Here is a 20,953-nt window from a genome sequence, read left to right on the forward strand (position 1 = left end):
TTTTCAGTATCTGTTACAGAAGAATCTCCCGTTCACAAAAAAAAAGGAAAAAAGAGATACAAAAGAAAAAGTTCCCAAACCAAGGACATTTAAATATATTTAACTACATTTAAAAAATAATTCCAAAATAATGACTGCATTAGGCAAATTTCTTCATATTCTAATGCAAGGTAAATGGAAGAAATAAAGAAAAAATCTCTCTTTAACTTAAAACCAAAGGTTTTAAATCAAGATACAGGACCTGAAACTTGCATAATATTGTATTTTATTTTAGACATAAGTAGAAGGAAAAAACAGTCTGCTAGAGTTCTGCATGTTTATACTTGCAACTGTACATGTTGTGAACTGCTGCCACAACAGGAAATGCGAATACAGCTTAAGTCAATATCATAAAAACACTAGGACCCACACCGGACAATACACCAAGGCAGGTTACACACAGAAGAGGAGAAATTTGATGTTTCCTTATGAATTTCTTGGTTTAATTTCTAAATTGAACACAATTCTTTTACGAATAAGGTTGAAAAATTCCTGAAAAAGGCTGGCTGTTCTGAAATATTCCCTAGAGAAGCACCCCCCCCCCAAGGGGTGGAGGATGAACGGCGTGCGTGGCACCAACAGGAACAGGGCCACAGCCAGCCGTGCTGGTGTGCGGGCGACATACATGGAAAACCCAGGCCAGCGTGTTAAAAAGAATATGGAAATCTTTAACAGAAAAAAAAGTGTGGTTTTCAGAAGGAAGCCTTAAAACTTAACTACAAAGCATTAAGTCTTAATCACCAATTGTCCAAACTGTCAATGTCAATGTGAAGATTTGTTCACTCACCCCACTCTAAGTGGACTTCTTTGTGCTTTGGTCTACCCAAAACCCTCGGTGGTCGACACTGACCTGGTGCAATGCTTAGTGTGCGAACAGGGAGACTTTCAGAACACTGCAGGAAAAACACCAGAGAGAATCATCTCTTAGTTACTGTGAACTTATCAGACCTCTACATATCAGGCAAATTCCACTCCATTAACTGTAAATGCTATAAAAAGGGGGTTACATATTAAATGTGTACATGTTATTGGAATGTTTTTTATGCACTAAGATCTTCATATAAATGGGTATGTGTGTTTTAAGAGTCAACATATACTGTATATGGCACTGGCAGAAACAAGAATGATTATTTTTGAAGTCAGGTATGAGTGTTGTACATGCTAAGCATATAATTATTTTCCTTTAAATCAAAATCAGATAGACCCTTCATGAGGACAGAAAAGAACATAAAACGAAAGCTGTATGAAATTTTTAAATGGTGTCATAAATGGCCAACCATTCACACACAGACAGGAAAAGCAAATACAGTCAATATTAATCAACTGAATCTGACATTAGCCAGCAGGTTCTGTTAATGCTGTAATAAGTAGGCCTTCATTTTGCAGGGTCTGGTTGTGTAAGGCTGGTGGTGTAGAAGCTGTCTGCCTTCCTGAGACCGGAGAAAACAAGGTCGAGCTACATAGCTCCACCAAACTCAGTCTTCTTCCTGAGGAGGAGTGGCGCAGAGGAAACGGACTCTGTATATTCAAGCAGTGCAGCCTCTGTGCCACCTGTGCAGCACCTCACCCAGAGGAGGTCCCCACTGATAATGTGCCGCTTTTATTTGGATTTACGCCACCCTGGGAGGCACTCCAGAGAGCTCTGGCATTGCCTAAGGATGGTCTAGCTGGACTTTCTTCTCACAAGGAGTCTGTCTAAACAGGCAATCTGGACAACATAGTATTGCTAATCCATGGGGGGAAAGAAAATAAACACAAGATGTTGCAGGCGGGTTGACTGGAAAAGTTAGGCATTCAAATGGAAGGCATTCTCTTAAAACGTCAATCCAGCACAGGGCTACAAGCCACTATCTCTCCTCCTCCTCCTTTCTCTATTTTTTTTTTTTTTTTTTGAGACAGAGTCTCACTTTGTTGCCCAGGCTAGAGTGAGTGCCGTGGCATCAGCCTAGCTCACAGCAACCTCAAACTCCTGGGCTCAAGCAATCCTCCTGCCTCAGCCTCCCGAGTAGCTGGGACTACAGGCATGTGCCACCATGCCCGGCTAATTTTTTCTATATATATTAGCTGGCCAATTAATTTCTTTCTATTTATAGTAGAGACGGGGGTCTCGCTCTTGCTCAGGCTGGTTTTGAACTCCTGACCTTGAGCAATCCGCCCGCGTCGGCCTCCCAGAGTGCTAGGATTACAGGCGTGAGCCACCGCGCCCAGCCATTTCTCTCTTTAAATATTAGTGGTTTCACATCATAATGTTAACTATCTCCATAATGAAAATATCTTTTATTATCTTGCCTCTCACTCACTTTTCTGAACGTAAATTAAGGTCATTTAGACAACAAATATCTCATTTCTAGAGTACTTCATGTATATTTATCAGGTTATTTTGAGCCTATGAGAACACCATGTGGTTGAAACAAAGGCTCTTGACACATTAACTGGCTGGTCTAAGGTCATGTAAATAGCAGACAACAAGATACTGCTGCTACCTACAGATGTGTACGTTGGGCACTGCACAATTACAAGAGGTGCCATTCAGCTTAGTCATCATAGATTTATATTGTTCTTACAACAATTTCCCAGCAGATGGCAGTAGAGTACCTTGAGCAAGCTATGTCTCAAAATCTCACAAAATTGGTAAGACGTGGTAACAGCAGAGCTGTGCAGGTCTTATCTTTTTGTCTCTAAATTCCATACTTTTCTACCATTGCAATAGCTGGGGTCTACCTTATTTACCTAAAGTAAACTGCAGACAATTTAACTGTTACGTGATTATGCCAAAGCCTTCTGAGAAGTAACTAGTGTCAAACATACTTGAAAGTACCACAATACAGTTGGGAATCAATTGGGGCCACTATCTTTTGTGTCCTCTAAGTATAGTTTATAAAGATCCATTTTTTCATTTCCTGATGTGATACTATGGCAGGCTGCATTACCAAGACCCATTTTTTAAACTGCAATTTTATTCTGATGTTATACAGCTTGTCCCAGTTTGATGACTTTTGCAAGGAAACAAAACGAACCTGACTGTGTCCGCCAGTACTGATGCAGCATGCCCGGAGTTTGTACAAAGTGCCTGGTTTCAAGTGGGTGAAAGTGTATTCTGTAGCCGATCCACTGTATGCCACTTCCCACTGATTCGCTGTAAAACAAGACTCATGTATGAGTTTAAGCCTTTGTAAAAATGTAGTAGCAGCAACCACTACAAATAAGAAAAAGCTCCAAGTGATTTCCATGAAAACCAACAGATACTGTTTTAATAGCCAAACACCTCTTTCCTTTTCTTTTAAAAAGTTAAATACTAAAATAATATGGGATCATTTTTAATACTTAGTACTGCTGACTAGACTAGTTGGTATCACCACCGTTTGTTGACCTTGAGGTCTGAATGCAGGAAACGTCTTGACATGCGTAGTTGGCACGTGGGAGTGATAACAGGAGACAAAGGACAGTGTTGAGAAAGCTACGAAAAACTATGGTGTGAGGACACACAGCCCAGGATGTGGCTGCCTGCTGGGCCACAGGGCTTCTGGCAAGTCTGGGCGCTGCTGGAAGAGTTCTTCCTTGCTCTTATCTATCTGGAGGTCACAGTAAGCTAAACCCTCCTGTGAGAAACTGGGTCTTTTGGGTCAAGTCCTGCTGTCTTCACGGAGCCTCATTTAAAAGACAAAAATACCTGGAAGAGTGACAAATTAAAGACCAAACACTCTGTGACCCAGGTTATACAGCCACTTTTGGGGACTGAAAAACAAAAGCAAGGTCACCAGGAGTCTGGGTGCCCAATGAGGCTGATGCCATTGAAGGACAAAGTATCTGTGGCTGGGGCTGCTTCCACCGTGCCTGCCTCCCCAGTCTGGGCTGTGGGATGTTTTTCTCTCCTCTGTTTTGCTCCCACTAATGTTATGTTTCCAGTCAACTGCTTAACAAAAGCCTTTTACTCCATTAAGTTGTTTTAGGGAAACTACTTCTACTCTATTCCGTGATATTTTAACTTCCACAAATTCCTTCAGCTGCTAATTAATCATATTTACAATAAAGGCACATGCACTAAGGCCATATGAGAAAGGTAATATTAAAGACAATTATACTGATATTACAGGTCAGAAAACTGTACTGAAAAGGCAACTGGGAGCAAGGATGACTGAAAAGACTCAATTAATCACTCACCATGCACTGGCAAAGTTGTTAACTTTAAGTACAGAACGGTACCTACTTTTGACTTGTCATCAGTAGCTGAGAGCGCCAAGAAAATTCAAAACATACTGAAGTTTTTACAATGAGCCACTGGCATATACATGACTTCTCCCCTAGGTAGTTTTTTTAATGTAAAAAATCCAAATCAAATATTTAGCACAAAATATGATTTTATGTTAAGAACAGATGTGCTCATCTCAAAAGAGTTTTCATGTTTTCAGCTTAAAATAGGACCTCATAGGCTTAAAAGCCAAAAAAGCTCCAGGTGGCTGTTGTGGCATAGAATAAGGAGCAAGCCGAGCGCTGCACTGCTCACTTGGAAAAGGTGCTATCTACTCGCTTTTATTTTTTGCCATAAGTATACACCACTATTCAAAAAATTAATGGTTACAGGGATTATTACAGTGGTAAGATTATGTATAATTTTTAAAGTTTTGATGACTATACTTTTCCACATTAAAGACTACTAAATTTTATCAGAAAGAAAAACTAAGAATTTTTAAAATGGCACTAAGGAATTTTTTGATTTCTAACATTATTCTACTTTAATCCACATAGTGTGAATAGTAATAAATAAGTAATCTGACTCAAAGATCACAGTGAAGATGGAGAGGCATTTTCTAAACTTGCTCTGAAAGTGTGACACTTGTCACTAGCCCGTAATACTATATATTTATTGCTTGTTATCATACATGGGAGTTTGTAGACTACTGAACTCCTTTACTGTCTCCAACTTATTCTTCCTGCTGATTGCTTCTGATAATTTCCTTGGTTATAACAATTTCCAGAAAATGTGTGGCAAGTCAGGAAAAACATTAAATTTATCTATCTATTAATCAGGAACTCTGGTTTAAAAAAAAGACATACAAAATTTTTAAAAAATGACAAAAATGTATATTTCAAGCAGACTGGTGCTGGGTTTGAAAGAGAAAAACTGCCAAAATGTGATTAAAGTTTGTTTATTGTAATAGCTCTAGCATTAGAATGAATGATTATCCACTATTACTACAAAGATGTTTACAACATATTAGAAAATAGAGCTTGCTATTGGATCTGAATAAACAATTGCTAAAAACGTCACCTTCAGAATTTCCATCAGTAATCTCTAACAAGTACTTGAGGATTTCTGAACCACCATTGTCCTTTGGAGGATCTGGAAAGCAAGCGAATATCTTACTGGTAATGAAAGAATACTGACTTTTTATTGGTAAATATCATTAGAACACATAAAATCATATAACATTAGACTGTCTTAATTCTAGAATTGACCAAAAGGCACAATAACTTATTTTACCCAACATCTTTCTTGAAAAACAAAAGAACAAATAAATCAAGATCCTTAAATAGTATCTGATTCTTCAAAGTTCTTAAAGCTAGAAATGTCAGAGTTTAGTATTAATTTAGTGAAACATAAACAAAATTCAACATGAATTAAGTTAATGAATTTGAGAATTCTGAAAGCAGCTCTTTAATATTTTATGATTTTTATGTAAGACAAAATATTCATATATTCTTTTCTTTATTATTTTATTCTATTTCACCAGTAACCAGATTATTTTGAGGGATGGAAAGGGAAGAAAGAGAAGCATAAAATTTATTGACCAAATAAAACATCAGAATGGAATAAATCCATTCCATCACAGTTTGCCACCAAGCAAATTTTATATCCTAAGTGAACCTGGATCAATAAGAACACATGCCCTCAGCAGACAATTTGAGGAAGAAGGTTCTGGCTTACTCCTGGAGCCCCATGGCACCTTGGGTACATAGTCACTGGTGGCCCTGTGCCTGCAGGGATTTTATTTTCTCAGCAGAAAGACACCTTGCAGTATAATTTTGCAAAACAATAAAGAATTAACCTCTACGTCAGACTGCCACCTTGATTTTCTTAGATATAAAGAAAAATTTTCACAGAAACCTTAAGTCTACTTAAATAGATTTAGAAAATTTACTGCCCCTCTCCTTTCACCGGCTATTTCCACTAATATATACATATTTCAGTAATAGATATTTACAATAATTATACATTTAAATATTACAGCATACGGCTAATGAAAGTAAACATTCAGTGTTGACAGAACTTTCTAGGATTTTCTGAGAAAAAAGATTATTGTCCAGCGAAAAGCATATCTAGATTTTTATAATTTTTTTAAATCATACTCATCTTCCAGGGAAAGAGACATTCTAATAATTTTACCTCAAAATTATTGGATAACTTGAAACAGTTATTTGTCTCAGTGGTTGGTTTTCAATAGTAGCCTAGTAATGTTTTAAATTCCCCTTACATTATTTGGCTGCCAGGTAAAATCTTATTTTAGATTCCCCCCCCTTTTCTTAGCCTGTTAGGTAGTTAATATTATCAAATGACACTAGTGAAAATTATATACAACACTTTTACATAGAATTAGAAATGTTGATCAACCTACTGATGAATACTGATAGTATTCATTTTATTGAAATAATCCATACAGCAGAGGTGAGCTGTATGGATTCTACCAGATAACCCAAAACCTCATATAAATTTTAATATAAAAGATTTCAGAAGTTAAAGACTCTGGTTACAAACAACAATGAAAACAAAAACTTTTCTAATTTATTGCAACTTAAACATACTTTATGCTAAAATTTGCTTAACATACATAAATTTTGAAATTTATTTTTAATATTAACTTTATAAATCAAATTTTTTCTATTAAATATTGCTAAATTTTTTCTTAGGGTGAGCTACTAAAGAATGAACTAAATATTCAGAGATTACTACATTCAAATCAATAATACACTAAAGATATAGGAGAAATATACATAACAAAATCATAAAGTAAATGAGATACTCTTAAAATTACTCATTTTAATTTCCATTAAAATTTAATGGAAATGTCCATTCCAATTTGTAGAATTCTCAGGATGTTTTTCATATGTATATACCAAATGCATAAAACTCCTTCAAGTAATAGTGTCCCTTTATTTTTTGGTCTGTCACTTCTGAAGTTCGTTTTTAAAACTCTGTCAAAAATAAAGTGTCAGTGGCAGCAAAACATACCCCATTTGACACTAAAGCCATGAGATGTGACTGGTCCTTTAATGAGGGGTCTGGTAGGAGGTCCAGGCCTGTCAGGACTTGTCGTACAAACCAAAACTTCACTCGGACAACTTTTCCCTTCCATGTTAGAAGCAGTCAGCTGTAACACAACCGAGAAAACATAAACATGCTTTAGTTATCTGGTATTACTAAATCACTGGTGACTTTTTAATATAGCAAAATCAAGGCGTCCATGAACTCAAACACACATTTTCTCTCTCTAAACTCAAGTATTGATTTAACGTATTTATTTTTTAGATCGCTTATTTTCTGTATAGTTGGCTATTAACAATTAAAAATAAAACCATAAGGTAGGTTTTTAGCTAAAAACTTTTTACCTGTTAAAAAGACAAAAGGAAACCAGTATGTCACCACCTAGTTCATATTGCTTTGTGGAAGGAAAATAAGTGGAGAAAAGGCAGACAAAACTTAGCTCACTTAACCAGGAGGAGGGCAATGCCACCTTGTGGAGAAATGCTGGCAGTATAGCTATGTTCTCACAGCTTGCATCAATTTCCTCAAATAGTCACACACACCATTTGATAATTTGGCAGCTACTTACTGAGTGACTACTATGTGCCGATTAACACCATTTGGCCCCCAAATTGGAGACGGGTGGAATCAGAAGACAACCATATCTCTCCAAAATGTACACGTCATATTAGGAAATATGATAAGCACAAGCTCAATAAATAGGGCTGCAGCACAGGATACAGAATATTATTTTTTGCTCTTCATGATCACAAAGTTGTATTCACTTTTTTGGCTATAACACAAAGTCCTACGGTAACATTAATGGTGGTTGTTAAAGACCAAAGACAGCCTAAGTGGGGAGAGGATGGATAATGGAAGTGAAAAATAAAAACAGGTGAGGAAAAAGAAATGGGCAGAAGAACAAAGGAAAATGAAGAGCAAAAGAGAAACCTGATTAAAAGGAGAAACATGGAAGAGAAAAGTGTGGAGTGCAGCAGAGTGACAGGTGCACTCAGCATTTGGTTTGTGTCTTCCCAGGTGAGGGCACTTGGCCATGCTGTACTGCGATTTGTTACAACACATTATGGCAGTTTTCTCTCTCTAAAGTGAATTTTAAAATTAAAGTATGGTGTGCATTTTATAAATGTTACTTTAGAAATATAAAAGGGCCATACTGGGATGGATCTTGGAGGCCATTATCCTAAGTGAAGAACGGAAAATCACATACTGCATGTTCTCACGTATAAAGTGGGAACTAAACGATGAGTATGCGTGGTCATACACAGTGGTATAACGGGCACTAGAGACTCAGAAATGGGGGCGTGGGGAAGGCGAGGGATGAAAAATTACCTGCTAGGTACAATGCACACAATTCCAGTGATGGGTACACTAAAAGCCCTGATTTTACCACTATATAATTCAGCCGTGTAAAAAAACACATTTGTAACCCCTACATCTACTGAAATAAATAAAAAATTTAAATATTGACAAAAAGACATAAAGTACTATGAGATTCAAACTTTTTTAACCTGTAGAGTCATTTGAAATGGTAAATGACAAAACATAAAACAGCTTCATTTCTAAGCAGTTCAGGTAACAAAATGACTGACTCACCCTGAATTTATACTGTGTGCTTCTTTTGAGATTTTTCACAGTACAGGTTAAATCCTCTCCAGTGTATTTTGCGTGGAAAAGGTTATCCTGAAAAGGCAAAGCCATAAAAGAAACATCAGTTCCATAAAATCTGAGCATTAAATACCTTTGTATATAGGATTTTTATATGGCCTCTTCCTACCATTACCAGTGAGCCAGAGGTCTGGCAGCTATTACAAAAAAGAGTATCAGAAGCCCATGGTGCTGTGGATATAGCACTTGAACCTTAAATACAGATTTGTCTTTATCACACTGTAATTTCTCCTGGGTCTGGTCAACTTGACTGTGTCAAAGAAGCACTTTTCAAAAATTTATTTAACAATGCTGTCTTGAAAAAAGCCTCTTGTACTGAGGTCTGCACTGTCAAACTGCAATGTGGTAAGCAGTAAACTCCAGCTGAGGTTCCTGACCACACAGTGTCCTCTTCTGGCCAAAGGAGAAAGGACAGCTCTGCTGGGAAAGGGCCTGGATAAACATCCCACTAAAAGTTGAATGCAGGGAACTCATTCAACACTGTTCTCTGTCATTCACTCACTCATCAAATACCACTGGCTACCTTCTCTGCATCAGGCTCTCCACTGGGCTCTAAGGACACACAAAGCCTTGCCTACAGGAAGCTTACGTGGCAGTTGTAGCAGGCAGTTAGAGGAAAAAAAAAAAACCCTACATATAAATATAAAGCATGTCACATGGTAATCAGTGCTGCAACAAAAACTAAAGCTGGGTAAGAGGACACAGTGGTGGAGCTAGTGAGGTGCTGCTGAGTAGTTTATGGTAGCCACACCCGTGGCTCTTTGGGTTCAAATTTATTAAAATTAACAATTCCATTCCACAGGCCCACAAGCCATATTTCAAGTGCTCAATAGCCACGTGTCCAGGTGCTACCTTATAGGATGGCACACACTATACAACATTTCCATCACTGCAGAAGGCTCTACTAGACAGTGCTGTTCTATGGGGTGGTCAGGCAAGGGCTGTCCAGAGAGATGACACTTGAGAAGAGACCTGAGAAAAATCAGGGCAGTGAGGCAAAGCTCTCTGGAAGGACGCTCTAGCCAGAGGGCACAGGAGCGGCAAAGGCATCGAGGCCAGAGCACACCTGGTCTGTTCAAGTAACAGACACGAGGCAGACAGGACTACAGCAGAAGGAATAGGCAGTCATGGAGAACCAGGCACACAGGACCCTGCAGGCCTTGTAAGAGCTGTGGCTTTTACTCTGAAAGGGAGGGGTTCAAAAAGAGCACTGACATGATCTTTTGTATTTTGCAGGAATGCTCAGGCTTTGTGTGGAGAACAGACTGTAGCATAATAAGGGTGAAGTTAGAAATAATATTAAGAGGCCACTGAAATAATTCAGGGATGAGATGAAGTTGGCTTCTAAAAGGGCAGTAGCTGTGGAGATAATGAAAAATGGTTAGGTTCCTAAATAATTTCTAAAGAAATACTTAAAAGGATTTGCTGACTGCCTAGATATGGGGTCAAGGATAACTCCAAGGGATTTGGCTTCCCCAGCTGAAAGGATGGGGGTGCCATTTACCGAGATAGGAAAGACCAGGCTGCTGTTGGTAGAAATGGAGAGCTTGGTTTTGAAATCATGTAGCTAATCTGATTTCATGGTGCCCTGTAGCCATAATAATGCTGACTTATGCAAAACACAAGGGTATAAAATCTGCAAAACTTACATTTTCATCCTCCTGAATTTCCAAGGTATAGTTGATAACTTCCTCGGGTGAGCAGCCTTCTGGCTTGTTCCACTGTAACGTGACCCAGGTGATGCCGGCTCGCACCAGTCTTGGCGCGGAGGGCATCTGCGGGATGTTTCCTAACGTGTAGCACACCACCTCCTGGCTGTAACCGCTGCAGAGAAGGAGGCAGTGAGACACACATTTAGGAGTGTGTGAAGGGTTTTGTGTTTTAAAAGAGGAGGCACAAGCTTACACACTGCCCAGCCTGCTGGAGAGTCTGGGGCTGACAGGCGCAGTAAGCGAAGGCAAGCAAGGATCCTTCATGTGACACTGTCTTCCACAGCTTTCAGCTTGCCCTTTCCCCCTGTGGTCTGCTACTAGATGAGCACACCAAGTTATAGGACAATATACGGTAGGCCCTCTGTATCTGTGGGTTCCACATCTGTGCATTCAACCAATACTTTTCAATAACAAAAATATTTTGAAAAAAATTCCACAAAGTTTAAGGAAGCAAAACTTGAATTTGCCACACACTGAGTACTAGGCTGCACTTCAAGTGATATGCAGGCATTGCATTAGATATTACAAATTATCCAGAGCTGATTTAAAATATACAGGAGGGGAGGATTTGCATAGGTTATATACAAACACTATGCCATTTTATGTAAGAGATTTGAGCATCTGCAGATTTGAGTATCCGTGGATGCATGGGGTGTGGGGAAGGAGCGTGTGTGTCCTGGAACCAATCCCCTACAGATACTGAGGGATACCAGTACTTAGGACCTATTTCTTGGCCGGGCATGATAGTTCATGCCTGTAATCCTAGCACTCTGGGAGGCTGAGGCGGGAGGATCACTTAAGATCAGGAGTTCGAAACCAGCCTGAACAAGAGTGAGACCCTGTCTCTACTAAAAATAGAAAGAAATTAATTGGCCAACTAAAAATACATTGAAAAAAAATTAGCCAGGCATGGTGGCACATGCCTGTAGTCCCAGCTACTCAGGAGGCTGAGGCAGAAGGATTGCTTGAGCCCAGGAGTTTGAGGTTGCTGTGAGCTAGGCTGATGCCACGGCACTCTAGCCTGGGCAACAGAGTGAGACTCTGTCTAAAAAAAAAAAAAGAATTTCTTTTCACCCAAAAGCATAGAACAGAAAGCATAGCACAATGCAATGCTTATTAAGCTATGAGTGATAGCTATGAAGGATTCTTCAATCAATGCCATCACAAATAATGTGGCTGTTGATAAAATAAATGTTTTATAAATATATACAGTACTGTTTTTAAAAAGTTTGTGGATGCTTACAATTCATTTAAAAATCTGTGAACCACAGAAACCTTTATTTATCATTATGACTTTTTCAACCAGTGCACTCTAAAACTATAATGGCTATTGTGGGTGGAGGAGGCAGATCCGCAAAACTTTGTGATGTTATAAAGCGATTCTTTAGGCTGGAAAGAAGGTTGGGACCACTGATGTGCCAAACCTTTAAGAAGATTTTCAATAAGCAGTGATAAAAAGATTTTTCCCTTAATCAAGAGTTGGCCGGCAAGTGCAATTGAAACACGGCCTTTTCAAAGCCTCCTTTAATCAACTGAGGCCTGGCAGTACACTTGTTCCTGCCTTTCTCCTACAGCCTGGAGCCATACAGCAGTCTCCAAGACAGTCCAGGTTTTCCCCAATTCTCTGGGCATCTTCCCTGGGCTTCAAAACAATGATCAGTCCAGTACCCTTTTCTTTGTACCAGGAAACACATAACTGAAAAAAGGCAGCTGATGAAGAGTTTGCTAAAATGATGAAAGAAAAAGGCACATGATCTCAAAAAATAAAGCTTCAAGAGGAATTCCTTTTAAAATCCACACTGCTATCTTCATCTTGGTTCTCAGAGTCTCCTACGGGGGCATTCGCAGCACAGGCTGAGAGACTGCAAAGGGGCCGCAGTGGCATTCATCACCTCACAAGAGGCCTTGACCCGCCCCCCCTCTGATCAGGATTCCCTCTTGCAAAACCTCAAGTTGATTCAGTGCGGAGGCAGCCTTCCTCATGACTTCCAGCAACCTTGAAGAGGCTCAGGATCATCAGCCAAAGTGGAAGGGCAAGAGGACAAGGAAATGCCATACCTGGTGCCAATGTCATTCCGAGCCGCCAGCCTGAACGTGTACCCCATTGCCGGACAAAGCTTTGTCAACTTGCAATGCTTTTGGCTCCCAAAGAAGCACTGTCTGAAACCACTGTTTCTTTTTCCCTAAAAGAAAACAATGTAACAGGCACATACATTTAAAAAATAATAAGAAGAAAATGAAGGAGTATTTTGAGTAATTTATTTTTTTAATTGCCTAGTTTGTACCAACAAAATCAACAGAAGGCAAGCTTATAGGAAAGTGTCCATATTGTGCATAGAACACTCCACCATGAAATCTCATCTTTAACATAAGGCACTGCAGAAAATTCTGTAACTGAGATGGGAAATTCATTGTCCATGTGGTATTTCATAAAGTGGTTTGGGGTTAATAAAATAAAAAAGGTCCTTTAAGGCACAAGGCGATGCTCCAGTTAAAGATGACAATTTCAAATATCCTCTTCCTCACTTGTGTTGGTCAAAACTGCCCAATCTAATCAATCAAGAGTCTGATGGCAGCTGCAGAGGGGTCGCTAGCTCTGAAACTGCACAGCCTTTCCCAGTAACCCCTGAGTGCCAGAGAGCCAGTCTGGGCAACTGAACGTGCCACACAGAACCCTCTCTGTGCCATGCGGTGGGGCCCAATCTCCTCATAAGTACACTCTAGTGATAGTGAGCTGTTTGTTCAGTGATCCCTAAATACTGGTCACAAGCCTTTGATTCATTTTGTCCACATATGCTTTCCTCCTAACAGGGCTGACAATCTGGGTGCTCAATCAATGCTTGCAGAGTTGAATGTCTGATAAGCACTTGGGACGCTGGTTGAATTCACCAATGTATATGTTACAAGCACTCTTAAGTTTCTCATTAGGCTAGAAATATATTTTTAATGCCTTCCTAGCCTTACATGATAATTTAAATTCCTTGAAGTAAAAATGAAACACTCCAGTGGGTCTCTTAACAGACCCATGAGTGAAGGAAAAAACCTAACTATCCTATGCCATACTCAGAGACATGTAATACTCCTATTAGCAGTTTGCTAGACCATTTCCTACCCATAACCCATATTATCTTACTATCTGATCTATGTTCATACAAAAGAAAACCACATGCTAATGTTGAATGGATTTTAGCATTCTAGTCAGACAGTCAGGCCCAGGGCCTTCAAGAATATGTTTGAAGTTCTGAATTTATTTTATAAAGAATAAAGCAAGCACATTTTTCCCCTAAGCAAATTTAAGCATCTCCTTCTTTAAGCAGGCCTCCAAATACCACTAAAACACATTCCAGGTGAAGTTTAGTTAAAAATAAAATAAACACACAACTAGCTTGAATGTCACTAGGGCGAACAGATTAAAAACAACCACACCACATTCGTCCCCAAACTAACCTCTTCCCCACTCCATCTTTGCCCCATGCAAGGCGGCACCTTTTCTAGTGGAAGGGAGTGGAAGTTCTAATGGTCTTTAAGATTCAAAGTTCATTTTATCAAAGGTTCCAAGTACATTCAGGTGCAAGGAAGCAGCTGGGGCGGGGGGGAGGTAGAAAACACCAGTTTCAGCTACTACTTGAGCGGAGTCACTGAGGCTGGCACGTCACGCCCTTGCGTTGACTGTACCCTTGAGTGTTATGGCTGAGGAAGATGATTTATTCACATGCATACACTTGCATAATTACACCCAGGGTCTGATTACACTCGATATGAGCTCTGGTATGTTTTGTATCCATTTCTGGCTACAGCATGATCTACCTTCTTTCCTCCTCTATTTCTGAACTCAGAGTAAACAGCAGGAGAAAGGCACATCCCGCCCCGGCGGAAGCTCTCTTCCCTTCCAAACCTGATGCTGGCTCCCCTTCAATGCCTTATTTTTTCTATTTCCTTGTTTGGTCTCCTTTGACCATTTCTGGTGCTTAGAACTATAGCCAGTAAGTAAAAAGTCAATCTGTTCCTTACGAGGCTGATTTGCTCTAATATGGTAAAAACCAGACCGTGGCTTAAATGAGAAAAGAGTCGGGGGCATCCATGGTGGGCACCAGACTTTTCTCTTAGAAGGGCCATAGCACTGGGAATAACTAAAGAATTGGGAAGGAAGCACTATGTGACCACTGAGATATTTTCCTATATAGTTAACACACAATTTTTTTCTACTTCAATATCAGGAACAATTGCTAAGTCAACTCTAACCTGTTTTGACAAAAGCATGCCAAATTTTCCATCATAACACCATCTAAGATGTAATACTGTGTGCATGGAACTTGGGACCATGTAGAAAGATTCAGACTTGTTAGAACCTTGGGATCAAGTTTTACAAACAATGTCTGCACAGTCTACAGGGGTAAGAGTATAAATATTTCACACAGTTAAATTAGGGCTTATTGGTGAATTTTTAGAAGTTAGTGAGAATAATGCAAAAACAAGGGAAAGTAGGTTAAAATATTTAAGACATCAGAGAAGCTTCAGGAAAAAAAGAATATTTGAATGGACATGGAGTTTAATATGAAAAGGATATCTGGAAAGAAAAGAATTAATATTCAGAAAAGTCACTGTAGTACAACAGTGATCGCAGCTGAGAGAGGTTAACATGTGAACACGGAGAAGGCCACTGGCTCCAGTGATCCAAGGCCTATACACACATGTCACGCTGGTCTGTCCACTGCCAGGGTTCTTCTTCCCAGGGTGTCTCTGGGGCTTAAGCATTACGGTAAGTACATGTTCAAAGGGACCAAAGATTTGGAGAATCTGTTTGTAAACCAAGTGGGATCCTAGATTGCAAACAGGATTTATAAACCAAATATTGGCCAGTTCTTCTTGCTGACAGAAATGGATAGGGTAAAAAAAAACAAAACTAATGCTTTAGAAGATTGAAAGATTCATATAAACTGACAGGAGTAATAATGTGGATGTTTATCATTATTTATCAAAAATTAAATATTTCCAAACCATTACTGTCACCGTCAAGTCCCACAGATGGTAAATCACAACCTTCATATTTTATGGGTAGCGTAGCTCCAAGTGATTCTGAGAGATTATATTTAATCTGTGGCATGTTCCTTCTTTTAATAAAATCTAATTTAAACTACACAGGATTACTGAGATATGCTAGCTATACTCAGGAAACTTACTTTTTAATAAAGTCAGCCTTGTGCAAACTTCCTTACTAAAACGTGGTCCTAATGGAAATGGGTAACATGCTGACACTTTTCAGGCCAGCTGTCATCAATAATCTGGTTAAACACAGGCAGCAGTGACAACCATGGTCCAGGCCCAGTCCTGGTTAGGTACGGCTGCTAGGCCACCTGTGTGTCACACAGAGGAGAGTACATGCTCTTAAAGGGGCTGTCAGGGCCTGGGACTTGGCCTGCAGGGGAGAAATGGCAGACAGACTCCCAGGGACACCCCAATTTTCTGTGCCTTGTGGGTCAGGTGTGCAACACGTGAGCCACCAGGATCAAGACCTCTCTGAGATGAACACTGGACTTCCTATTCTTGGTGGGGAAAGAAAGGAAACTTCATCTCAGTTAGAGAAACTGGTGAGAAGAGGCTCAAAGCCCACAAGGCTGCTCATTCTGGAGCAGACCTAGCCACTGGGCTACTGACCTCATTTGACATGCACTGATATAAGCCGCAGGCGTGCTCTGGCCTAACTTTCTACTGCAGTATCTGTGAGCCAGAAAAGGGTGGATTTTCAGGGTTCACTGGCTTGTTTCCATTTTATAATCTTGGGCATGCCCAAATACTTGTTTCTACAGCTCGAACCGAGTTCATTCAAGGGCAAGGTTAATCTTTACTAGACTGTAAAGAAATCTTAGAGTACGAACCAACTGTGTACAGACAAGGTGCTCCGTTTGGCGTGGGTTGACGCATTACAAACCTGGGTTGTTTCCTTTTCCAAGCTGAGTGTTCCTCTTCTCACTTAACTAGACTCACACTTCTTGCTAATCTATTGTCATTCTACACTCAGACCTAGACTGAGAGCACCAATGCTTCACCCTGGGGAGATGTTTTTTGATCAGGCCCAGGGTGCTTGTCCACCTACTCCTGTCAAAACTGCTCTCCAGGAAAGGACTCGACTTGCCAGCAAGTTAGAGCTCATGTTCACGGCACATATCAGATCAATCCTTCTCCAGTCCCGAGCTCCCAGCTGGCCTCCTTCTCCTCTTTCTTATCACTGAACAAAAACACACTGCATGTTATCCACATTCCAGACACTGCTGGGTCAGCTTCCTCTCCACTCCCTCCTGCGTGTCTCAGGCAGCCCAGTCCCCTAATGTCACGGAAGCTCTATTTACTGCAGCGTCCACCTGGCCAACGCTGGACATTCCATTTTTCTGAACTTTGGAATGCAAGTACCTCTTTTCATTTCTAGATTCACATGTTAAAGAGTCTCCATCTCTGGGGGAAAGTCCCAGCCTTAGAAGAACACTTAGGACCGTACATGTTCCATCCACATCTGCCTCCGCTTCGCTCCATCTTCATCCTCACTCACATTTTCCAGGGGTCACACATTTGGTTACAAGTCCTCAAAACAAGAGAGTCCAGATGTTGCTCTGGGCCCTACAGGCTCCTGCTAAATTCTGAAGAATGGGAATAACTTCCAACTTTTTTACCAGACTATGAAGGAGCCTGATCACAGAAAGGAAGAGGTGAGAGAAGAAAGCTTGGGGAGTACAGAAAATGTAGTTTTATGCAGCTACATGCAGAAAATGACTGCCTTAGTAATATTTTTAGGATGTGATAATGACTTCAGGGACAAAGATCTTCTCCCAGGAGAAAAAAGGCCTTGCCAAACGTTGTATTCTTTAAAATGAAATTTGGGGATAAATTATAAATATAAAAGGTTTTAAATATTTTAAGGAACATATTCTTTATTTTCTCTTCTGTTCCTTTAATATTTACTTGAATATTTTTCCATTTCTTTCTAATCTACAGTTAAAAAATAAAAATTAGGCAGTGGCTCACACCTGTCGTCCCAATGCTTTGGAAGGCCAAGGTGAGAGGATTGCTTGAGGCCAGGAGTTCCAGATCAGCCTGGGCAAAATAGTGAGGCCCCATCTCTATAAAAAATTAGCCAGCCATGGTGGTGTGTGCCTGTAGTCCTAGCTACTTGGGAGGCTGAGGCAGGAGGACTCCCTGCACCCAGGAATTTGAGGCTGCAGTGGAACTATGATGATGCCACTGCACTCCAGTCTGGGCAGGAGAGCAACATGCTGTCTTCCAGAAAAAAAAAAAAAAAGTAAAGCATATTGTTGAACTACTCTGAGTCACCTGAAGGAATAGGACACATGATCCTGCTTTTCAAGTAATACTCCCAAGGCAGAGATATTAACTGGCAGGAGACTGTTTATCTCCTGAGTTCCTTGCCCTTGTCACTAAGACAGGCAGAGTGATCCTTTCCATCTGCTAACTGGGAAGAGTGGTATTTGAGCACCATTAAGGCATATCCCCTGACTAGCTGAGTAGCACTGGCTATAAGGTCCTACCACTGCATTTCTGGACACACTTTTTTCTTCCTTCTCCCTCTCCTCAGAAGACTAAGAAGGAATAAAGGGTAGGAATAAGTCTTAGGACATGGTTTCTAAAACACTGTATGTGCAAAGATAAAGGAAAAAATATTTGTTAATGGCTTCTTAGGACTGAAAGAAGTCAAGAGAAACTTTATATCACGAGGTGGTGATTTTAAACAGTCTAAAATACTTTTATTCCTCATCCACTGAGGAATAAAATCTATGTCTTTTTCCCTTGAAATGTGGGTGGGCTTGTGACTCTTGTAACCAAAAGAATGGAGTGGAAATGAAGCTGGGTGGGTGACTTCTAGGGCTGAGAATGAAAAGATGACAAAGCTTCTGCCTTTTCCTTGTGACACTTTGCAATTCCGACTACTCTAAGGCTGCCATGCTGTGAGGCATGGACAGACCACATGGATGGCCACGTGGATGGCCCCGCATAGGTCCCGCCCAAAGCAAGCACCGGTCGAGAGACTTTGAGTGAAGACATCGCCAGAGGACTAGTCCCAGCCAGTGAGCACTCGGAGTTGAAACTCCATTATAATTACAACTCTATCACAGAGTACTCACAAGCCATCCCTCAGTGCCCACCAAAGCCCTAACCCAGAATCCATGAGCATAAGAAAGTAATTGTTTGAAGCCACCAAGTTTTGAGGTAATTTATTATGCAGTATTACACTCATCTATTTTGATGGCCATATATGTTTGCAGTATGAAGTTTTACCCCTTTGAATTTCAGCAAACTTTTATAAATTCCTCCTACACAATAACAAGCAGAAAGTAAGGGACGGGAATGTGAAATGCTGGCACACATAACAATGCCTGACATGTAAAAAGTCCCGTGTTCTATATGCATGTAGCACATGCCTTTTCTCTCAAAGCTATCCAACAAAGGGCCTCTCTGAATAAAGTTTAAACATTGTTTTGGTGGAAGCTAAAAATATAACCAGACTCCTATGTGATATAGATCAACCAAAATTGCCAATCAAGAGCTATGCAGTTACTTCATCTTAATAGAGTTATATTTAGGACTGAATTAAAATTTTTTAATAATGCTATAGGAAGTTTAGAGAACCCTAGGGAGATTTTTAAATACAGACATGCAATGGTCTTTTGGGGACAGTTTAGGTATGACATAGTCTAAAACCACAGGAGTGAGCAAACAAAATAACATTTCAAAGGACTTCCTCATGTAACCAGGTTTCCATCTTTCTCTGGGTATCTGTTTATAAACACATAATGGAGTGGAGATAGCAATTTACAGATGGTCTTCCTATCTAAAAAAATGGTAGCTAAGTATATAAAAAAATATTCGATTTGGTTCATAAAATCCAACAAATTTTTAAAGTTAAAAATACATTTAAAAACAACATTTGTTGCTTGTGTTAACCTGTAAAAAAGTATGTAACTGGAACACTGAAAACAATGACAAAAGAATTTTTGCAAGTCAGTTTTTCTTCTTTACTAACCTTCATAAGGCTGACCTCAGTACTCTAAATGGCTGGTTTCCTGTTAAGGAACATAGCACACCCATGGCCAATTCTATACATACAACTCACAAATATCCCAATTAATTCAGGCCACAGTGTTCTCCCGCCAGAGTAATTCTGCAGACTGCAGGGCTGCGGGTAACATTTCCAACCGCACTGGCACTGACGGCACTGGCAGTGGGTATTCCAACGCTACTGGCACTAATAGACAAAGTTGGCTGATATTTTCAATTACCTTCAAATTAATAGATTGGAAAAAATCCTTCCTGTTCCTCTTTATAATAGCTTCATTCCTGACACAAGAATATGAACGGCCAACAGAAGGGGGCTAGAATCCTTGTTGAACTGGCTCCCTTTGGTCATGTGACCTACTCTTCCTGGCGTTTTCTTTTTCTGGGGCCGCTTTCCATCACCCCCCTTCTCTCACAGGTTCCTTCACAGCCACGCTTGCTGCCTTACTGAGCTGCTCTTACCAGGTTTGATAACTGCCTGCTAAATAAGTTATATGAATTTGGTTATCAGTTGTCATGTGCTTGTGGCCCATGGCTGCTGGATCCAGACATAAGCTGAGTGATCCTGGGCTGGGCACTCTCTGTAACAGCATAATTCAACCTGTCAGAAATGGCAACGATAAATCAAAAAATCAAATTGCACTGGCCAACTGAACTACCGCCAGCCTCTAAGATTTAGTCTGCTTGTGCGTCTATATTTAGAGGTTGTTCCAGCACTGGCCGACCCGAGGCAACATCAAAGATAAATGTTGGCTTGAGAAATGAAAGAGCATGTATGTGTTCAGCATAATCATATACACAAAGGGGCTCCTCACCAGGAGGTGGGGACACTTCACATCTGGGCAGATTCAAAAGCTCCTTGTGACAAACCCCACTCTTCCCTCAGGGATGCCTCTTTCATTTTACTGAGCATCCTGGCACAGAGGACATTTCAAAGGTAAGAGGGTGGGATGGTTTATGGCTGCAAGTCACTAAATAAACACCACATGCATTTGGTCCCTTAGCATACTAGTTTTTCTGTTAGTGGGAGAGGCCTGGCTGCCTGAAATAGCCAAGGGTGATCACCAGGTCCTGACTTAAATAAACAAAACAAACAAAATTTTCTTACATATTTCTCCAAATATTGAGGTTCATCTGGTATCAATGCTTTGATATGATTAATGTGCTAAGACTGTCCCAGTGAAGGGGGAGGAAGAGAGCAGAGGGGGGTCAC

General features: G+C 40.2%; 1 protein-coding gene across 2 annotated transcripts in view; it reads right to left on the bottom strand.

Moving 5' to 3' along the window:
* The window catches only part of FNDC3B (fibronectin type III domain containing 3B), a 329,131-nt gene that overhangs the window by 55,268 nt on the left and 252,910 nt on the right, over positions 1–20,953 (bottom strand). For both annotated transcript variants that reach the window (XM_012736403.2, XM_012736402.3), the window contains exons 12-18: positions 12,736–12,860; positions 10,615–10,789; positions 8,894–8,980; positions 7,268–7,406; positions 5,309–5,380; positions 3,057–3,175; positions 827–932 (exon numbers count right to left, since the gene is read on the bottom strand). In XM_012736403.2, the coding sequence (XP_012591857.1) occupies positions 827–932; positions 3,057–3,175; positions 5,309–5,380; positions 7,268–7,406; positions 8,894–8,980; positions 10,615–10,789; positions 12,736–12,860 (823 nt within the window). The remainder of the gene's footprint in view (positions 1–826; positions 933–3,056; positions 3,176–5,308; positions 5,381–7,267; positions 7,407–8,893; positions 8,981–10,614; positions 10,790–12,735; positions 12,861–20,953) is intronic.

Source organism: Microcebus murinus, chromosome 1 (assembly GCF_040939455.1).
Source record: "Microcebus murinus isolate Inina chromosome 1, M.murinus_Inina_mat1.0, whole genome shotgun sequence".
NCBI classification, from domain to species: Eukaryota; Metazoa; Chordata; class Mammalia; order Primates; family Cheirogaleidae; genus Microcebus; species Microcebus murinus.